The sequence below is a fragment of the Apiospora aurea genome (assembly GCF_038362705.1).
Source record: "Apiospora aurea strain CBS 24483 chromosome Unknown utg000007l_segment0_segment0, whole genome shotgun sequence".
NCBI lineage: Eukaryota > Fungi > Ascomycota > Sordariomycetes > Amphisphaeriales > Apiosporaceae > Apiospora > Apiospora aurea.
In genome coordinates this window covers 1,314,741-1,331,540 of record NW_027117394.1, presented here as the reverse complement: position 1 = coordinate 1,331,540, position 16,800 = coordinate 1,314,741, and the positions used below count along the sequence as shown (strand labels likewise).

At 35.7% G+C, this 16,800-nt stretch overlaps 2 protein-coding genes across 2 annotated transcripts; both read left to right on the top strand.

The window, feature by feature from the left end:
- Positions 1–12,715: 12,715 nt before the first annotated feature.
- Positions 12,716–13,769, top strand: PG986_010679 (uncharacterized protein; the record flags this gene model as incomplete). The annotated part of the gene is made up of 3 exons (XM_066846901.1): positions 12,716–12,916; positions 12,989–13,118; positions 13,258–13,769. 3 exons carry the CDS (start codon positions 12,716–12,718, stop codon positions 13,767–13,769), a joined length of 843 nt encoding a protein of 280 aa, XP_066696392.1.
- Positions 13,770–14,559: 790 nt separating this feature from the next.
- PG986_010678 (uncharacterized protein) lies at positions 14,560–16,314 on the top strand (the record flags this gene model as incomplete). Its single annotated transcript, XM_066846900.1, has 1 exon — positions 14,560–16,314. The coding sequence occupies one exon, from the start codon at positions 14,560–14,562 to the stop codon at positions 16,312–16,314; it is 1,755 nt and encodes a 584-aa protein (XP_066696391.1).
- Between the last annotated feature and the right edge of the window lie 486 nt (positions 16,315–16,800).

The window sequence follows — 16,800 nt, the reverse complement described above, 5'->3', positions numbered from 1 at the left end:
CTATAACCTTAACGTTTATAAAAAGGCCCGTAAAGCCTTTCGAAACTTAATTATAAAGCCTAGTAACAGTTTTTAAACCTTTCGACTCGAATTCGTTAAGCTAACCGGACACGCCCGCGTTAAAAAAAACGACTATAAACGGGAACTTAATAATAAATTACCCGCCTAATTAAACGAAAAGGTAGTTATTAATTATTATAATAATAATATTTCGTTTAATAAGTTCTGCTTTATTATCTTTCGACATAATTATTAATAAAATCGTAACTACGTTTAACGTAACGGCGTAAAAAAAAGAATAACGTTAAAACTACCGGAAAAAATATTAAACGGAGTATTACCCTTAAAACTAATTCCGTCGGTGGCTCCGCTACCGGATTATTTAAATAAACCGATATTTTTTATCGTATTCTTACCGTTAAAATAAAAGAGTTTTTAATTAAAAGAGTATATTTTAATTATAAAAAAACCGGATATTTCTTTTAAAACTATTTTAATAAAAAAACCTTCGACTAGTAGCGTATTAAGCGAATTAACGGATTAATAGTTTTAATAGGATATAATTTTATTAATTCTAAATCGATCGTTTCGTTTAGCTCTGCCTATTTAAAAAGGATTTCGATAATTCGGAAGATTAAGTATCTTAAAGAATTTTAACTCTTTCCCAGAGATATTATCCGAGTTAAATATATAAGATATACTTTTTAATTTCTTATAGACCTGCTTTAAAAGGAACCCTTTTATTTTTACTTATATTGTAATAAGCAATGGATTATTTATTACTATTATTAATATATTTATAAATACGGGAGCCAACGAAAAGCTGTTTATAAGCGTAAAATTAGCCCGTAAAGTAATAAAGCGACTAAACCCTCGATAACTAATTAAGTTTTAACCTAAAATTATCGGAGGATACGACGGTAAGTCTTTTTAATTAATTAATATCGCCCTCCTTTTAAACTTTAAAATATAAGGATATAAAACACTTTTTATACCTTTCTTTATAATCGATATAAAGCATGATTTCATTATCGAACGAAAATAGTTTAAAGAATACAACGTTATAATAAATTATCGGAGAAAGCGGCTAATCTTTTTAAAGAACTAATAAAAAGCCTGGACCCGAAATATTAATATTACGGAAGTAAAACAGCTTTTAAAAAAACCCGAGTATAATTAAAACGTTACCTAGAAATAAAAAAAAATATTTATCGAAAATAAACGAAAGCGGGATAAAGCTTTTTCTCCGAAGCTTTAATTTAATTACTAACAGCCTACTATAATAAATAAACTAAAAGCTTTAAATAATAACCCGTCCCTAAATTAACCTAGGGAACCGGAAATAGTTCCTTAGGCTATTATAAAAGTAGTCCGATAACGTATTAAACAGTTTATTAGGGAATAAAAAATAAATAACTAAGGCTAAATAATAAAGAGACCGATATTACCCCGTTATATTATATTAAAACCGCTTTCGAAAGACCGGTTTAAAGATCCCGAGATCTTTAAAATAAACCGTTAACTCGATAAATTACTACCCTCGCGCTTAATTAAAAAATTTTTACCTAAAAGGGGTCGTCCCCCGAAAAACCCCCTTACGGGCTAAAACGAGACGGCGTAGAATAATATAAATCAGGGCCCGTCGAAGTATAAACCTTAAAGGTAAACGGATTCTTTAGCGACATCGGTTTTAACGTTATAAAAATCGTATGCTTAAGCGATATTAACCGAGTTATCGACCTTAAAAACGACTTCTTATTAAATAACGAGGAAACCTTAAAATAAAAAGTTAAAAAAGCTATACCCTTTAATTATTATAAATACCACGATATTTTTAATAAAACTTAATCCGACGTTATTACGCCGTACCGAGGAGGCGTAAACGATTATCGAATAAATTTAAAAGAAAAAAAGAGCCCCGAGGACTTAAAATTTAACCTACTTTATAAAATATCCCTCGAGGAATTTAAAACTTATAAGGAATACGTTACCGCCGCTTTAAAAAAAGGTTTTATTATTAGCAATATTATTCCGTAAATAGCGCCTATTCTATTTATACGGAAAGCTAATAAAGGACTTCGTTTTTACGTTAATTATTGTAAATTAAATATATTTACTAAAAAAGACCGGTATTCGCTGCCGCTAATTAATAAAACCCTTAACAGAATAATTAAGGCTAAAATATATATTAAAATCGATATCCGCTAAGTATTTTATAGGATTCGTATAAGACTTTAAGATTAAGATTTAACGACATTTCGAACTAAGTATAAATCCTTTAAATATTAAGTTCTCCTTTTTAAATTTACTAATAGCCCCGTAACGTTTTAACGGTTTATTAACGAGATTTTAATAGAATATTTAGATTTATTTTATAGTGTTTACTTCGACGATATTTTAATTTACTCGGAAAGCGAAGAAAAACACGTGGAATATATTAAGAAAGTATTATAAAAGTTAAGGGAAATAGGCCTTTAAACTAATATAAAGAAATGCGAATTTTACGTTATTAAGACTAAATACCTCGGCTTTATAGTGGGTGTAAACGGCGTAGAAATCGACCCCGAAAAGATTAAGGCCGTTAAGGACTGGGACGCCCTTACTAATATTAAAGCCGTCTAATCTTTTTTTAAATTCTGTAATTATTATCGACGCTTTGTGTACGAATATAGCCGTATCGTTAAGCTTTTAACGAACTTAACTAGGAAAAATTTCACCTTTGCGTAAACCGACGAATATTAAAAGGTATTCGAAAAGCTAAAAAAGTTATTTTTAAAGGCGCCCGTATTAATATACTTTTTTTATAATAAAGAAACCCGAGTCGAGACCGATATATCGGATAATATCTTAGTTAACGTCCTATTTTAAAAGGAAGGACCTAATAATAAATAGTATCCCGTATATTTTTATTTCGAAATAATATAAAGAGCCGAGTATAATTACCTTATTTAGGATAAGGAAATATTAACAGTAGTAAAAGCGTTTAAATATTAAAAAGCGGAACTAATGAAATTATAATAATCTTAACTATTTCTCGTGATTATTAATTACGAAATACTTTAATATTTCGGTACTAAACGACTATTTAACGTAAAATAAACGGTTTAAGCCGACACGTTATTATAATATAATTTTATAATTACCTATAAGCCGGGGGGAGAAAACGTTTTCGTTAACGCACTTTTTAAAAAAACGGGTGATTTTAAAACTTAAAAGGATAAAAAAAACGCCTAACGAACTATGGCCCTATTTAAGCTAGTCTCTTTAAACGTTATCTAAGCCTTAAAGGAAACGCGTTACCCGATTAAAAAAGAAGCGAGCTCTTAATTATACTTAGTTAAAGAGCTACCTAAACGCTTTAAATATAAACTCACCGATACCCTCCTATACGAAAATACTATATATCCGGGGTTAAAAACATATAAATAAAGAGCCCGAGAAAATAAAATATAAAAATAAATTATTAACGAACGGTTTATCCTATTTTAAAGCCGCCTTATTATGCCCGACGAAGGCGACTTTCGAACCCGTATAATCGATAAGGTTTATTCTCGAACCTTTATAATATACTTAGGAAAGAATAAAACTAGGCGGCTGGTATAAATAAAATATTAGTGGCCAGGATTAAGTAAAAATTACGATATGTTCGTAGTTAACTATATAAAATATAAGCCGAGCAAGGTTCCTCGCGATAAAATACTAAGCCTTTTACACTTATTATTAATTTTACTACGACCTTAGGACGTTATCGCGGTAAACTTTAAAATAATGCCTAAAAGTAAAAAAGAGAACGATAATATTATACTAATAATCGATAAATTAAAAAAGCGAATATAAAGCATCGCTTATCGAATAACTATTACCGTAGCCGAAACAGCCCGACTATACTACGAAAAACTATACCGGACGTATAGCTGCCCCTTAATAATAACTTTAAATTAAAAACCGCAGTTTACCTCCGCCTTTATAAATAAGGTATTAAAAATCCTAAAAATTAAATAAAAACTATCCTCGGCAGGTTACTTTTAAACGACGGGATAAGCTGAGGTGGCGATTTAATACTTCGAGTAAAGACTATAAATATTTATTAACTATTTTTAAAACGATTAAAACGAAGTTTTACCGGTTATAAATACCGCCTAGGCTACGTTACCCTAAAATTTAATAAGGTACTCCCCTTATGAAATTAAAATAAAGTTCCCTATAAAATTTACCTAGGATTAAAAGGCTAGAACTAAAAACATAACGAACTTAAAGGAACGCGAAAAGCTTAACCGAATAACCGCATAGAATTAAATAAAGCGAATCGTTAACTATTATAAAGTAGCTAAAAGAAATATAATTAAAGCTTAATAAAGAATATGTAATTAAAAAAATAAGCACCGACGGTAACCGGATTTCGATGTCGGGGATCGGGTATTTATTATTAAAAAAACCTGGTTTTTTATAAGGCTTGCCGATAAGCTCGATTATTCTTTAACCCGATAATACTATAAAATCGAACGAAAAATCGGTCACTCGTATTTGCTAAAAGTCTTAAAAAGATGGATAAGTTTTAAGGTTTTTTATGCAAACCGACTTAGGAAGTACCCGAATAACCCCTTAATTAAATAAACGGCACGAAACCCTAACGGCGAAGTAATCGAACTAAGCGAAAAAAAGAATAAGAGGTATACCGTATTACCAGCTTAAAGACTTACTATCGGAAATTATAATATTAAATCGAATAAAAAGGATAGGATCCTAACTTAACCTAGTATCCCGTAAAAAACTTTAAAAATACGGCTAAGTAATTATAAACCTACTACGAATAAAATCCCGAGGCTTTTAATTCCCCGATACGTTTATAGTATTAACTATAAACGGCCGAGAATAACACGTTTAACGAGCTATATAAAAATAATAATAAACCGGCCGCCTTTTAAAAAAAACGGTATAACGAAAGGGTTAAAAAAAACAATAATTTAAATAAAGGAATAAGTTTAAATAGTTATAATACCAATTTTTTATTTAATATATCTCGGGATAAACTATTTTAAAAAAGGGGTAATATTACGGCGCACTTTAAAACAGGCCTTTAATAGCCTTGCTAACTAGAGTAAGGCAAGGGCATAAGAAAAATAGCCCGAGCGCCACCTAACTTTTCCCCACCTATTTAAATAAGGAAATCGTCCCGGCAAGGCTAGACCTTTTCCTTCTTTCCCTATCTTTTTCGGTTTTCCACAATAAAGCAATAACCTATAGCCTTGCCTCCCGAATTACTGTAACTGTAATAATTATTAATACTTTTATTAAGCTTTTTTATAATAACCTTTTAATTAAATTACCGGTAATAACTTTAATATTAAATATTATAGCCTTTAAATTTTTAATTTACCGGCTATTTTTCGGCGTCTCGATTTTTTAGCTTTTAATTTAATTAATTAATACGTATTTTTAACGGCGATAGCTTAATTAATAGCTCGTATTATATTAATACGTTAAAGCTTATTATTTATTAGCTTTTTAATATTAAGGGGTAAATATTAATTATTACTTATTTACTAGTAATAACCTTAAGGGTAAAGGTTACTTTATATATTTTAGCCTAAGTTTAAAAGAAATCTCCTTCTTTAACGTAACTATTATTAATAACGACGTATATTAAGTTAAGCTCTTTTTAAAACCTCTTTTTTAAGACTTTAAAACAGTTAATATTTAAAGGTTAAAGTATATAAAAACTGTGTAATAATAAATAAAAAAGCTATACTTTAACCTTTAATATTATTAATATAAAGTTATTATTAATATAACTTTTATATTTATTAAAATTAAAAGCCTTTATTAATTAAGGTTATTAAGCTAAGTTAAAAAAATAAAGACTTTTTTTAATTATTTTAAAGCTAACGTAGTTTATCACTACGCGACGCATATTACTTAGTGACGCACCTTAATTTAATTTTAATACAATTAAACTTTAACGCGTAATACCTCTATAACTATAATACCTAATTAATCCTAAAAAGATCGAATAGTTTTAATAATTTAAACGACACGAAACGAACCGAATTAAATAAGCTAAAGAGTAGTAATAAAAGCTTATAATATACCCGAATTAACTTTACGCTATCGAATTTACGGCCGAATTTTAAAACGCGAAATCCGACCGAAACGACGTAAAATAAATCTAATTAAAAAAGAAGTACTTTATAAATATATAATTAATTTAAATATTTAAGGGATGCCTCCCGATTTCGTTAGTATAAAAAATATGGCTAATTTTTTTACCGCGTTACGCGGCGGCGACCGCGTTAATAAATACTAAGTTAAGCGTTTTATTAACCGTAACCCGGACTTAAAAACTAAAATAAATCGTCGGTACGATTATTAAAAGGCTCTTTACGAGGATTTTAAAGTTATTTCTACCTAGTTTACGCTAGTCATAAATATAAAGGCGAAATACGGGGTTATTAACGAAAATATTTAAAATTTTAACGAAACCGGCTTTATAATAAATATAATTAGGTTAATATTCGTTATAATACGCGCCGAGCGACATAAAAAAGCGAAATCGGTTTAACTTAATAATCGAGAATAAGTAACGGCGATTAAATATATTAATTCGTAGAATTAATATATTTCGCCGTTTTTAATCGTTTAAAATTAATATTACCTCGCGAACTAGTCCCGCGAAACCGATTTATCGGGCGATTAAATAATTAAGCCGACTTTTAATAATTAAATTAATAACGAAATAAGCTTAAACTAAATTAAACACTTCGATAAATATATTAAATCGTAAACGAAAAGTTATTACCGCCTTTTAATTCTCGACGGCTACGAGAGTTATATTTCGGCTAAATTTAAAGTATATTACCAGGATAATAATATTATTATTATTAATATACCTCCCTATTTATCGCACTTATTTTAACCTCTCGATATAGTACTTTATTCGCCTTTAAAACGTACTTATTCGAAAAAATCGAGCTATTTATTAAAGCTTTTATAAACTATATTATTAAGCTCGAGTTTTTTATCGCTTTTAAAGCCGCGTATTTTACTATTTTTACGGAAATTAACATTAAATCTAGATTTAGCGTATTTAGTTTAGTACCTTATAACCTTAACGAGGTAATTAATAAACTAAATATACGTCTCCGAACGCTTATATTTAACCTATCCCGTTTAAGGACGGCCAGTACCTACGACCCTTAAACGTCGTTTAACCCTTAATAAATAACTAAGCACTTTATTTATATTAAAAAAAGGGTGTTTACCTATTAAAAAAGCTCTTCGACGCCGGTTTTAAATACGGTAGACTAAATAACGAAAAATATAATTAAAATAGTTTATAAAATAACCCTTATACGTAATAAAATATATATATTAAAGGAGGCTAATTTAGCACTTTTTAAGCGCCGGAAAGTTAAAAAGTTATAAGTTTAGCTTAAAAAAGTCTTTATTATTAAGGAATTTTAGTAGCTATAAAACGAAAAGGTAAAAAAGAAGCGTTTAGCGCCCGATAAAAGTAAAAATAAAGGTTCGTTAAAGCGGAGGGCGACCGGTAAAAAGCGCTATAGTATCTACGGCGAAATAGGTTATAATACGCGAACATATAAAAAAATATAAAATTAAGCGAGGAATCGAATAGCGAATAGTTTTAATTAATTTCAAGCGTTATAATTAAATTAATTTATATAAAAAAGTCGAAAAGTAAAAAAAGTACGTCGCTAAGTAATATGCGTCGCGTAATAGTAAACCACGTTATAAGATTAAAAGTTTATTCTTTTAATAACGCTTTAAAAGCTTAATCCTTATATTTATAGTTAACCTCATCCTTTTTTTAAGGGAATTATTATTATTAAACCGATTAAATTTTATATATAATTAAAGGCGGTAAAATATTATTAATAGTATTAATATACTTTAAAATAATTACTTACTCGCGATTAGCTAAGTCGTTTCGTATTAAACTTTAATAAGCGATAGGTTCGATTATTATAAGACTTTTTATTATTATTATTATAATTTTTATTTTATTAGCGTTTAATTTAAACCGAAGGGGTATATTATTAATAATAATAATATTAAACCGAGTAAAAAACCTTTATATAACCTCGTTTAATATATATACGAGGCGCCGAAAATTTATTATTTTAATACGCACGGTTTTAAAAACCGGATAACGTTTTAAAAAACGGTGTACTTATTATTTACCGATAAAGTAATCGATTTTTTTATAAAAAGAATACGTTAAATATATATATAAAAAAAGCCGGTGCGTAAATACCTAATTTAAACTAGCTTAAAAAGGCTTATTTAATTAAAAAAGCTTTTTCGATAAGGGTAAAAAAATAAAAGGCTTTATACTTCTTTTTTCTCGAAAGTTAACCCTTAAGTCGATTATAAAGGGTGCCCTTATTAATGTTATAATCTTTAACCGCACGGTTAATACTTTCGCCGGTTAGTATAACTTAAACCGCTTACGTAATACGTGTTTTTTTAATTATATTAGTGGTAGTGAAAAGAGGAAAAAAGAGGAAGAGATTAATCTACTTTAATTAGTAAACGAGTGAGATTTAACCCCTTTATATACTATTATTATTACTTAAGGGCTTTAAAATCATCTGAAATTAAGAGGGGTTAATTAAAAGAGGGGGATAATTAATAAGGGTTATATTTTACTAGTTACCCCCCCCTCTTTTAATTAACCCCTCTTAATTTTAAATAATTTTAAAGCCCTTAAGTAATAATAATAGTATATAAAGGGGTTAAATCTCACTCGTTTACTAATTAAAGTAGATTAATCTCTTCCTCTTTTTTTCCTCTTTTCACTACCACTAATATAATTAAAAAACACGTATTACGTAAGCGGTTTAAGTTATACTAACCGGCGAAAGTATTAACCGTGCGGTTAAAGATTATAACATTAATAAGGGCACCCTTTATAATCGACTTAAGGGTTAACTTTCGAGAAAAAAGAAGTATAAAGCCTTTTATTTTTTTACCCTTATCGAAAAAGCTTTTTTAATTAAATAAGCCTTTTTAAGCTAGTTTAAATTAGGTATTTACGCACCGGCTTTTTTATATATATATTTAACGTATTCTTTTTATAAAAAAATCGATTACTTTATCGGTAAATAATAAGTACACCGTTTTTTAAAACGTTATCCGGTTTTTAAAACCGTGCGTATTAAAATAATAAATTTTCGGCGCCTCGTATATATATTAAACGAGGTTATATAAAGGTTTTTTACTCGGTTTAATATTATTATTATTAATAATATACCCCTTCGGTTTAAATTAAACGCTAATAAAATAAAAATTATAATAATAATAATAAAAAGTCTTATAATAATCGAACCTATCGCTTATTAAAGTTTAATACGAAACGACTTAGCTAATCGCGAGTAAGTAATTATTTTAAAGTAACGTGGTTTATTGCTACGCGACGTATATCACTTAGCGACGCACCTTTTCTACTTCTCGACCTTTTTATATAAATTAATTTAATTATAACGCTTGAAATTAATTAAAATTACTCGCTATTCGATTCCTCGTTTAATTTTATATCTTTTTTATATGTTCACGCATTATGACTTGTTTCGCCGTAAATATTATAGCGTTTTTTATTAATCGTTTTCCGTTTTAACGAACCCTTATTTTTATTTTTATTAAGCGCTGAACGCTTTTTTTTACCTTTTCGTTTTATAGTTATTAAGATTCCTTAATAATAAAGGTTTTTTTAAGCTAGATTCGCGATTTTTTAACTCTTCGGCGTTTAAAAAGTGCTAAATTAGCCTCCTTTAATATATATATTTTATCGCGTATAAAGGTTATTTTATAAACTATTTTAGTTATATTTTTCGCTATTTAGTTTACCGTATTTAAAATCGGCGTCGGAGAGTTTTTTTAATAGATAAACACTTTTTTTTTAATATAAATAGAGTGTTTAGTTATTTATTAGGGGTTAAACGGCGTTTAAAGGTTATAAGTACTGGCCGTCCTTAGACGGGATAGGTTAAATATAAGCGTCCGGAGACGCATATTTAGTTTATTAATTACTTTATTAAGATTATAAGGTATTAAACTAGATGCGTTAAATTTAAATTTAATGTTAGCTTCCGTAAAAACAGTAAAATACGCGGCTTTAAAGGCGATAAAGAACTCGAGCTTAGTAATATAGTTTATAAAAGCTTTAATAAATAGCTCGATTTTTTTCGAATAAGCACGCTTTAAAAGCGAATAAAGTATTATATTAAAAGGTTAAAGTAAATATAATAAATAGGGAGGTATATTAATAGTAATAATATCGTTATTTTAGTAATATACTTCGAATTCGGCCGAAATATAATTCTCGTAGCCGTCGAAAATTAAGAGGCGGTAGCGACTTTTCGTTTACGATTTAATATGTTTATTAAAGTATTTAATTTAGTTTAAGTTTATCTCGTTATTAATTCAATTATTAAAAGTCGGCTTAATTACTTAATCGCCCGGTAAATCGGTTTCGCGAGATTAGTTCGCGAGGTAATATTAATTTTAAACGATTAAAAACGGCGGAATATATTAGCTTTATAAATTAATATATTTAATCGCCGTTGCTTATTCCCGATTATTAAGCTAAACCGACTTTACTTTTTTACGCCGCTCGGCGCGTATTACGATAAATATTAACCCGATTATATTTATTATAAAGCCGGTTTCGTCGAAATTCTAAATATTTTCGTCGACGATCCCGTATTTCGCTTTTATATTTACGACCAGCGTAAACTAAATAGAAATAATTTTAAAATCCTCGTAAAAAGCCCTTTAATAATTATACCGACGATTTATTTTAGTTTTTAAGTCCGGGTTACGGTTAATAAAGCGCTTAACCTAATACTTACCGACGCGGTAAAAAAATTAACCATATTTTTATACTAGCGAAATCGGGAGGCATTCCTCGAATATTTAAATTAATTATATATTTACGAAATACCTCTTTTTTAATTAGATTTATTTTACGTTGTTTCGGTCGGATTTCGCGTTTTAAAATTCGGCCGTAAATTCGATAGCGTAAAGTTAATTCGGGTATATTATAAGCTTTTACTATTACTCTTTAACTTATTTAATTCGGTCCGTTTCGTGTCGCTTAAATTATTAAAACTATCCGATCTTTTTAGGATTAATTAAGCATTATAGTTATAGAGGTATTACGCGTTGAAATTTAATTATATTAGAATTAAATTAAGGTGCGTCGCTAAGTGATATACGTCGCGTAGTGGTAAACCACGTTATATTAATACTATTAATAATATTCTACCGCCTTTAATTATATTTAAAATTTAATCGGTTTAATAATAATAATTCCCTTAAAAAAAGGACGAGGTTAACTATAAATATAAGGATTAAGCTTTTAAAGCGTTATTAAAAGAATAAACTTTTAATCTTATAGCCTTAAAGTAATTAAAAAAATCTTTATCCTCTTAACGAAGCTTAATAACCTTAACTAATAAAAGCTTTTAATTTTTAATAGATATAAAAATTATATTAATAATAACTTTATATTAATAACGTTAAAAGTTAAGGTGTAACTCCTTTACTTATTATTATATAACTCTTATATACTTTAACCCTTAAATATTAACTGTTTTAAGGTCTTAAAAAAAGGTTTTAAAGGGAGCTTAACTTAATATACATTATTATTAATAATAGTTACATTAAAAAAAAGGACTTCTTTTAAGCTTAAGTTAAAATATATAAAATAGCTCTTACCTTTAAAATTATCGCTAGTAAATAAGTAATAATTAATATTTATCCCTTTAATATCGAAAAGCCGATAAATAATAAGCTCCGGCGCTTTAATATAGTACGAGCTATTAACGAGGCTATTACCGCTAAAGATACGCGCTAACCGGCTAAATTAAAGGTTAAAAAATCGAAACGCTAAAAAATAGCCGGTAAGTTAAAAATTTAAGGGCTATAATATTTAATATAAAGGTTACCACCGGTAATTTAATTAAAAGGTTACTATAAAAAAAGCTCGGTAAAAATATTAATAATTTAATAGCTCGAATTAGCTAATTAAAGTAAAAAAAGGTTAGTTTAAAAGTAAATCTAAAGAAAATAAAAGCTTAAAAGAAAAAGAAGGTTAATAAAGACTTTAATAAGGGCTTTATTTATATAGTAAATATTAGGGAAGTTTAAGAGAACGTTAAAGAAAAAAAGCTAAGGAAAAGGCTAAAAAAGGGCGCCGGTAAAGTAGTGGAAATTAATATAAATCGAGCTAGTGATAAGGGTAACTTTATTATAATACATACGAGCTAAAACAGACCTTAAAATGCAGTGTGTGTTACTTAATTAACCTATCTATTACTGTTGTTATTGATTTTTACATCTATTTTAGGGGGGTCGGTGAAGGGGGGGCAGCCAATAGGGGTTGCATCTTAGGGGTTGCATCTTACCGAAAATGCTAAAAGCCTCCTAGTAAAGCAAAGGTCACTCAACAGTCAAGTGAATGCAAGTTACGAGTGAGCTCCCCCACCTCGGTAATGGTTATTATTATGCACTGATTGTCCTATACCTTTTCCTTAAGCACCTATTAAAGCCCCACCACTGGCCCTCTCCCACTTACACAATAACACTTATTGTGTTTCCCTCGCAGTTCACCACCACCCACCAACTGAACCCTCTCAACTCAGAATTTTTTTCTCAGCCATTTCCAGTCTCTGAAATCACCACAGACGACTTCATTATGTTGGTTCCTTCACTGGACGACGCCGACCAGTGGCGTCGTGCTTCTCACGCCACTGTGAGATCCGAGCTTGATCTCTTCCGAACCGAGAAGGATTCCGACATCAAGATCAAGTGCGATGGCTACACTTGGAACCTGCACAAGTCCGTCCTTTGCGATAGAAGCAGGCTGTTCCGTGACGTACTCACCGGCAGCCCTGACGTGAGTGGCACGATTCCCAGCCATCCACCCTTTGCCAATCCAATCTGCAATGCTGACCTATTTCCAAAGGAGCCCAATCACGATGTGGTGTCAACGGGTCGAGGAATCTGCAGCCACCTCCTCAACGACGGAGTCATGACCATCGATGGCTTCTCCGATGAAGAGGTCGAGATCGCCTTGGTCTATCTGTGTGCCGGCATCTGTAAGTAAATCATCATCTTTTATTCTGGCTTCTTTCCTATCATTATTATCTGACAGTCACCGTCCACACATAACCCTCTCTACTACTCGCCTGATTGGTTGAAATAACACCTTGCTAACCCGGACGTGTCAATGTACAGTCCCAACCACTCTCAAGCACGACGCCACCGCTTGGGAGTGCTACCGCATCTTCGAGGTCGCCGAGTACCTCGCCCTCGACGGCCTGCAAGAGCTCTCGATCCGCGCCCTGATCAAGTCGCTGGAGCGGCTCGAGGAGGCCCTGTGCCACGCGTTGACGGCCAAGGCGCTCCAACACGGCCAAGGCGGTGATGATCTGGACGGCGACATCGCTGCGGAGCTGCGCGAAGCCTTCCCGGAGGAGACGCTCGACGATCTCCACGAGATCTGCGAGTCGGCTGCTACCAACAGCGGTTTTGAGGCGCTCCAGCAGCCGATGCTGGACTTTATGGAGGCCACCGTCTGGGTCTTCTTCGACCCCGGCGACGCCCTCGAGGCGTTCGAGGTGCTCCTGGACCAGGATTCGGCGCTTTGGTTCGAGCTGGTGGAGGCCATAATGGGTGGAAAGTCGGCTACCCAGGCCGCTGAGGCAATCGCACTGTCGCGACAAGGCTCGTCCGCCAGTATGGAGTAGACTTCTTCATGGAGGGTATGGGAAATCCAGTGGTCTTTAAGCGGCCCTTTTACAGAAACTGGTAACATTTCTGCATGGACACATAACGCTCTTGTATGGTTTCGCGGCGCTTCTACTTGAGCTTGAAGCGTTATTACACGAACCCGGTAGAGAAATGGATACGCTTGGTCGCTGACACCACTTATTTACTAAATCATGTTTTTATGCAAGAGTGACTCGGTATACAGATACCTCTAATCATGATATCATTGTGTTTCCTCTTGGTAACCAAGAGTGGTGGAATCCAAGGAGCGACATCCTCCGTTCCGAAAATAGTAATTATTAAGACCCCGGGTGGTAAGCAAAGACGTCTGGGTGAAGAGAGCTCCCATGCCAAGCGCAAACGACTTCACCAAGTGCCCTTGTAATAACGTAGCCCAGGCTTAATGGCAATAGATTCCTCAGTGACGTGCATACAATGTCTGTAGTATGCGGTCGTATCAAGATCATCTCCCTCAAGATGTCAGTCGGGCTGCTCCACCGCTCCACCGCGAGTTGCCCAGGTTCTTGGGTGCGGAGAATATGCAACACCAAGCCGGGACGCATCCGGCTAAATGAATCAGCTCCACACCTACCCGGACTGACTGGGGGTTTTCGGGTGCGCTGATTCGGGGTAATGGCTCACGATGATCACGGGCATTGGCATTTGTTTCGCCTTCTTAGAAACTAAATAAAAGGCAGTGACTACCCGACCCGCCGAAAGCAAGTGGAAACAAATCCGTATCTAGAACAAAGGCAACAAGTACCAGAAATGAAGTGGCCCTCAGCTTCATTACTCGTCACGGCGCTCGCCATTGCGGCGAAGCCATGCCAAGCCCAGAACTCGACGTACCACAACCCCGTCCTCCCCGGCTGGCACTCCGACCCCTCCTGCACCCAAGTCAACGGGACCTTCTTCTGCGCCACGTCGACCTTCATCGCCTTCCCCGGCATCCCCGTCTACGCCTCGACGGACCTCCTGAACTGGAAGCTCATCAGCCACGCCTGGAACCGCGAGAGCCAGCTGCCGGGCATCAGCTGGAACACGTGGGGCCAGCAGGACGGCATGTACGCGCCGACCCTCCGCTTCCACGACGGCGAGTTCTACCTCATCTGCGAGTACCTCGGCCAATCGGACGGCACCGTCGGCGTCGTCTTCAAGACGGCCGATCCCTTCGACGACGCTGCGTGGAGCGAGCCGGTTATCTTCCGGCCCGAGAAGATCGACCCGGACCTGTTCTGGGACGATGACGGCAAGGTCTACGTCGCGACGCAGGGCATCATCCTGCAAGAACTCGACCTCGAGACGGGCGAGCTCAGTCAACCACCGATCAGCCTCTGGAACGGCACCGGCGGCGTCTGGCCGGAGGGCCCGCACATCTACAAGAAGGACGGCTGGTACTGGCTGCTGATCGCCGAGGGCGGCACGGCCACGGACCACGCCATCACGATCGCCCGGGCGCGCAACATCACTGGACCCTACGAAGCGTACGAGAATAACCCGATCCTGACGAACCGCGGCACCGACGAGTACTTCCAGACGGTGGGGCATGGCGACCTGTTTCAGGATACCGAGGGCAACTGGTGGGGCATGTGTCTGGCCACGCGGTCCGGGCCCGAGTTCGAGATCTTCCCGATGGGCCGCGAGGCTTCCTTGTTACCCGTCACTTGGAACGAAGGCGAGTGGCCGGTCTTGGAGCCAGTCCGGGGTAACATGAGTGGCTGGGCGCTGCCCGAAGCGAGTCGTGATATTCCGGGCGACGGACCTTTCAACTCGGACCCCGATGAGTACGACTTCACCGGGGAGGGTGGGGTGATTCCAAAGCACTTCGTGTACTGGCGCGTTCCGCGCGAAGACTCGATCTCTGTTACTGCGGACGGCCTGCAGATCATTCCGAGTCGCAACAACTTGACGGGTATCCCAGAGTCCAACACCGACGGTGTTCTTAGTGGTCGGTCAGGTCTCGCCTTCGTCGGACGGCGTCAAACCGATACCCTATTCACCTTCAGCGTCGACGTATCCTTCGCCCCGACCACGCCTGGCCAAGAAGCCGGCATCACCGTCTTCCTAACGCAGCTCAACCACATCGACCTCGGCATTGTGCTCCCCGAGCAAGAAGAGTCCGGCGCCACCACCAAGCTCTCCTTCAGAACACTCAGCATCGGCACCATCGCAGCCCCTGAACCGAAACTGGTCGAGGTACCGAGCGAGTGGCTCGACGCGCCCATCCGGCTGGAGCTCCAGGCCGCGGATCCGACCGAATACACGCTCTCGGCCATGCCCGCCTCTGACCCCAACGCGCGGGTGGTCATCGGCACCGCCTCCGCTGCGCTCGTGAGCGGTGGTGCGGGCAACTTCGTCGGGAGCCTGGTCGGGGCTTACGCGACGTGCAATGGGCTGGGCAGTGGTACCGAATGTCCCGAGGGGGGGTGTCGCGCGATTCACGCGCTGGAGATACGATGGGGATGCGCAGTACATCTCAGCGACCGAGAGTGTGCCATCGAAATAGATGAAGTGGGTGTATAGGCTGTAGACAATTTCAGATCTCACGTGTAAGGCTGTTGGTAGTTAGATGTCATTGGATGTCTTTGTTGCAGAACATAGAAAAGGATGGATGTGCTGAATGCCGAGTGGCGATGGGTTCCTGCGGTCATCATGGCAGCATGCAAGCATGAGACATTTTCACCGATCCAATACATCGTAAAGTCTGATTTGAGTCTGCTGGAGTTCTAGAGTTCCGAAGTGTTTACTCAAAGCGCAGTGGTGGTGAAACCGCATGTAGTCATCTCAGTGACACGTCATGCGGTCTTTGCTGCGTGTTTCGGGCAAACACGTCTGCCGGCTTACTGTAGACCTTGACACATCTGCGTCGTCAAAGTGTCAATATTGATGCTGTGTTGCCATTCGATCCACGGAGTCTTCTGCCGCCGCGAGCCATTGTCCCGATGCAGATACCCGTGCGAGAGTGGGTGGTACTGTGTCGGATCCCCGCAGTCGCGGTAGTTGGAGAAG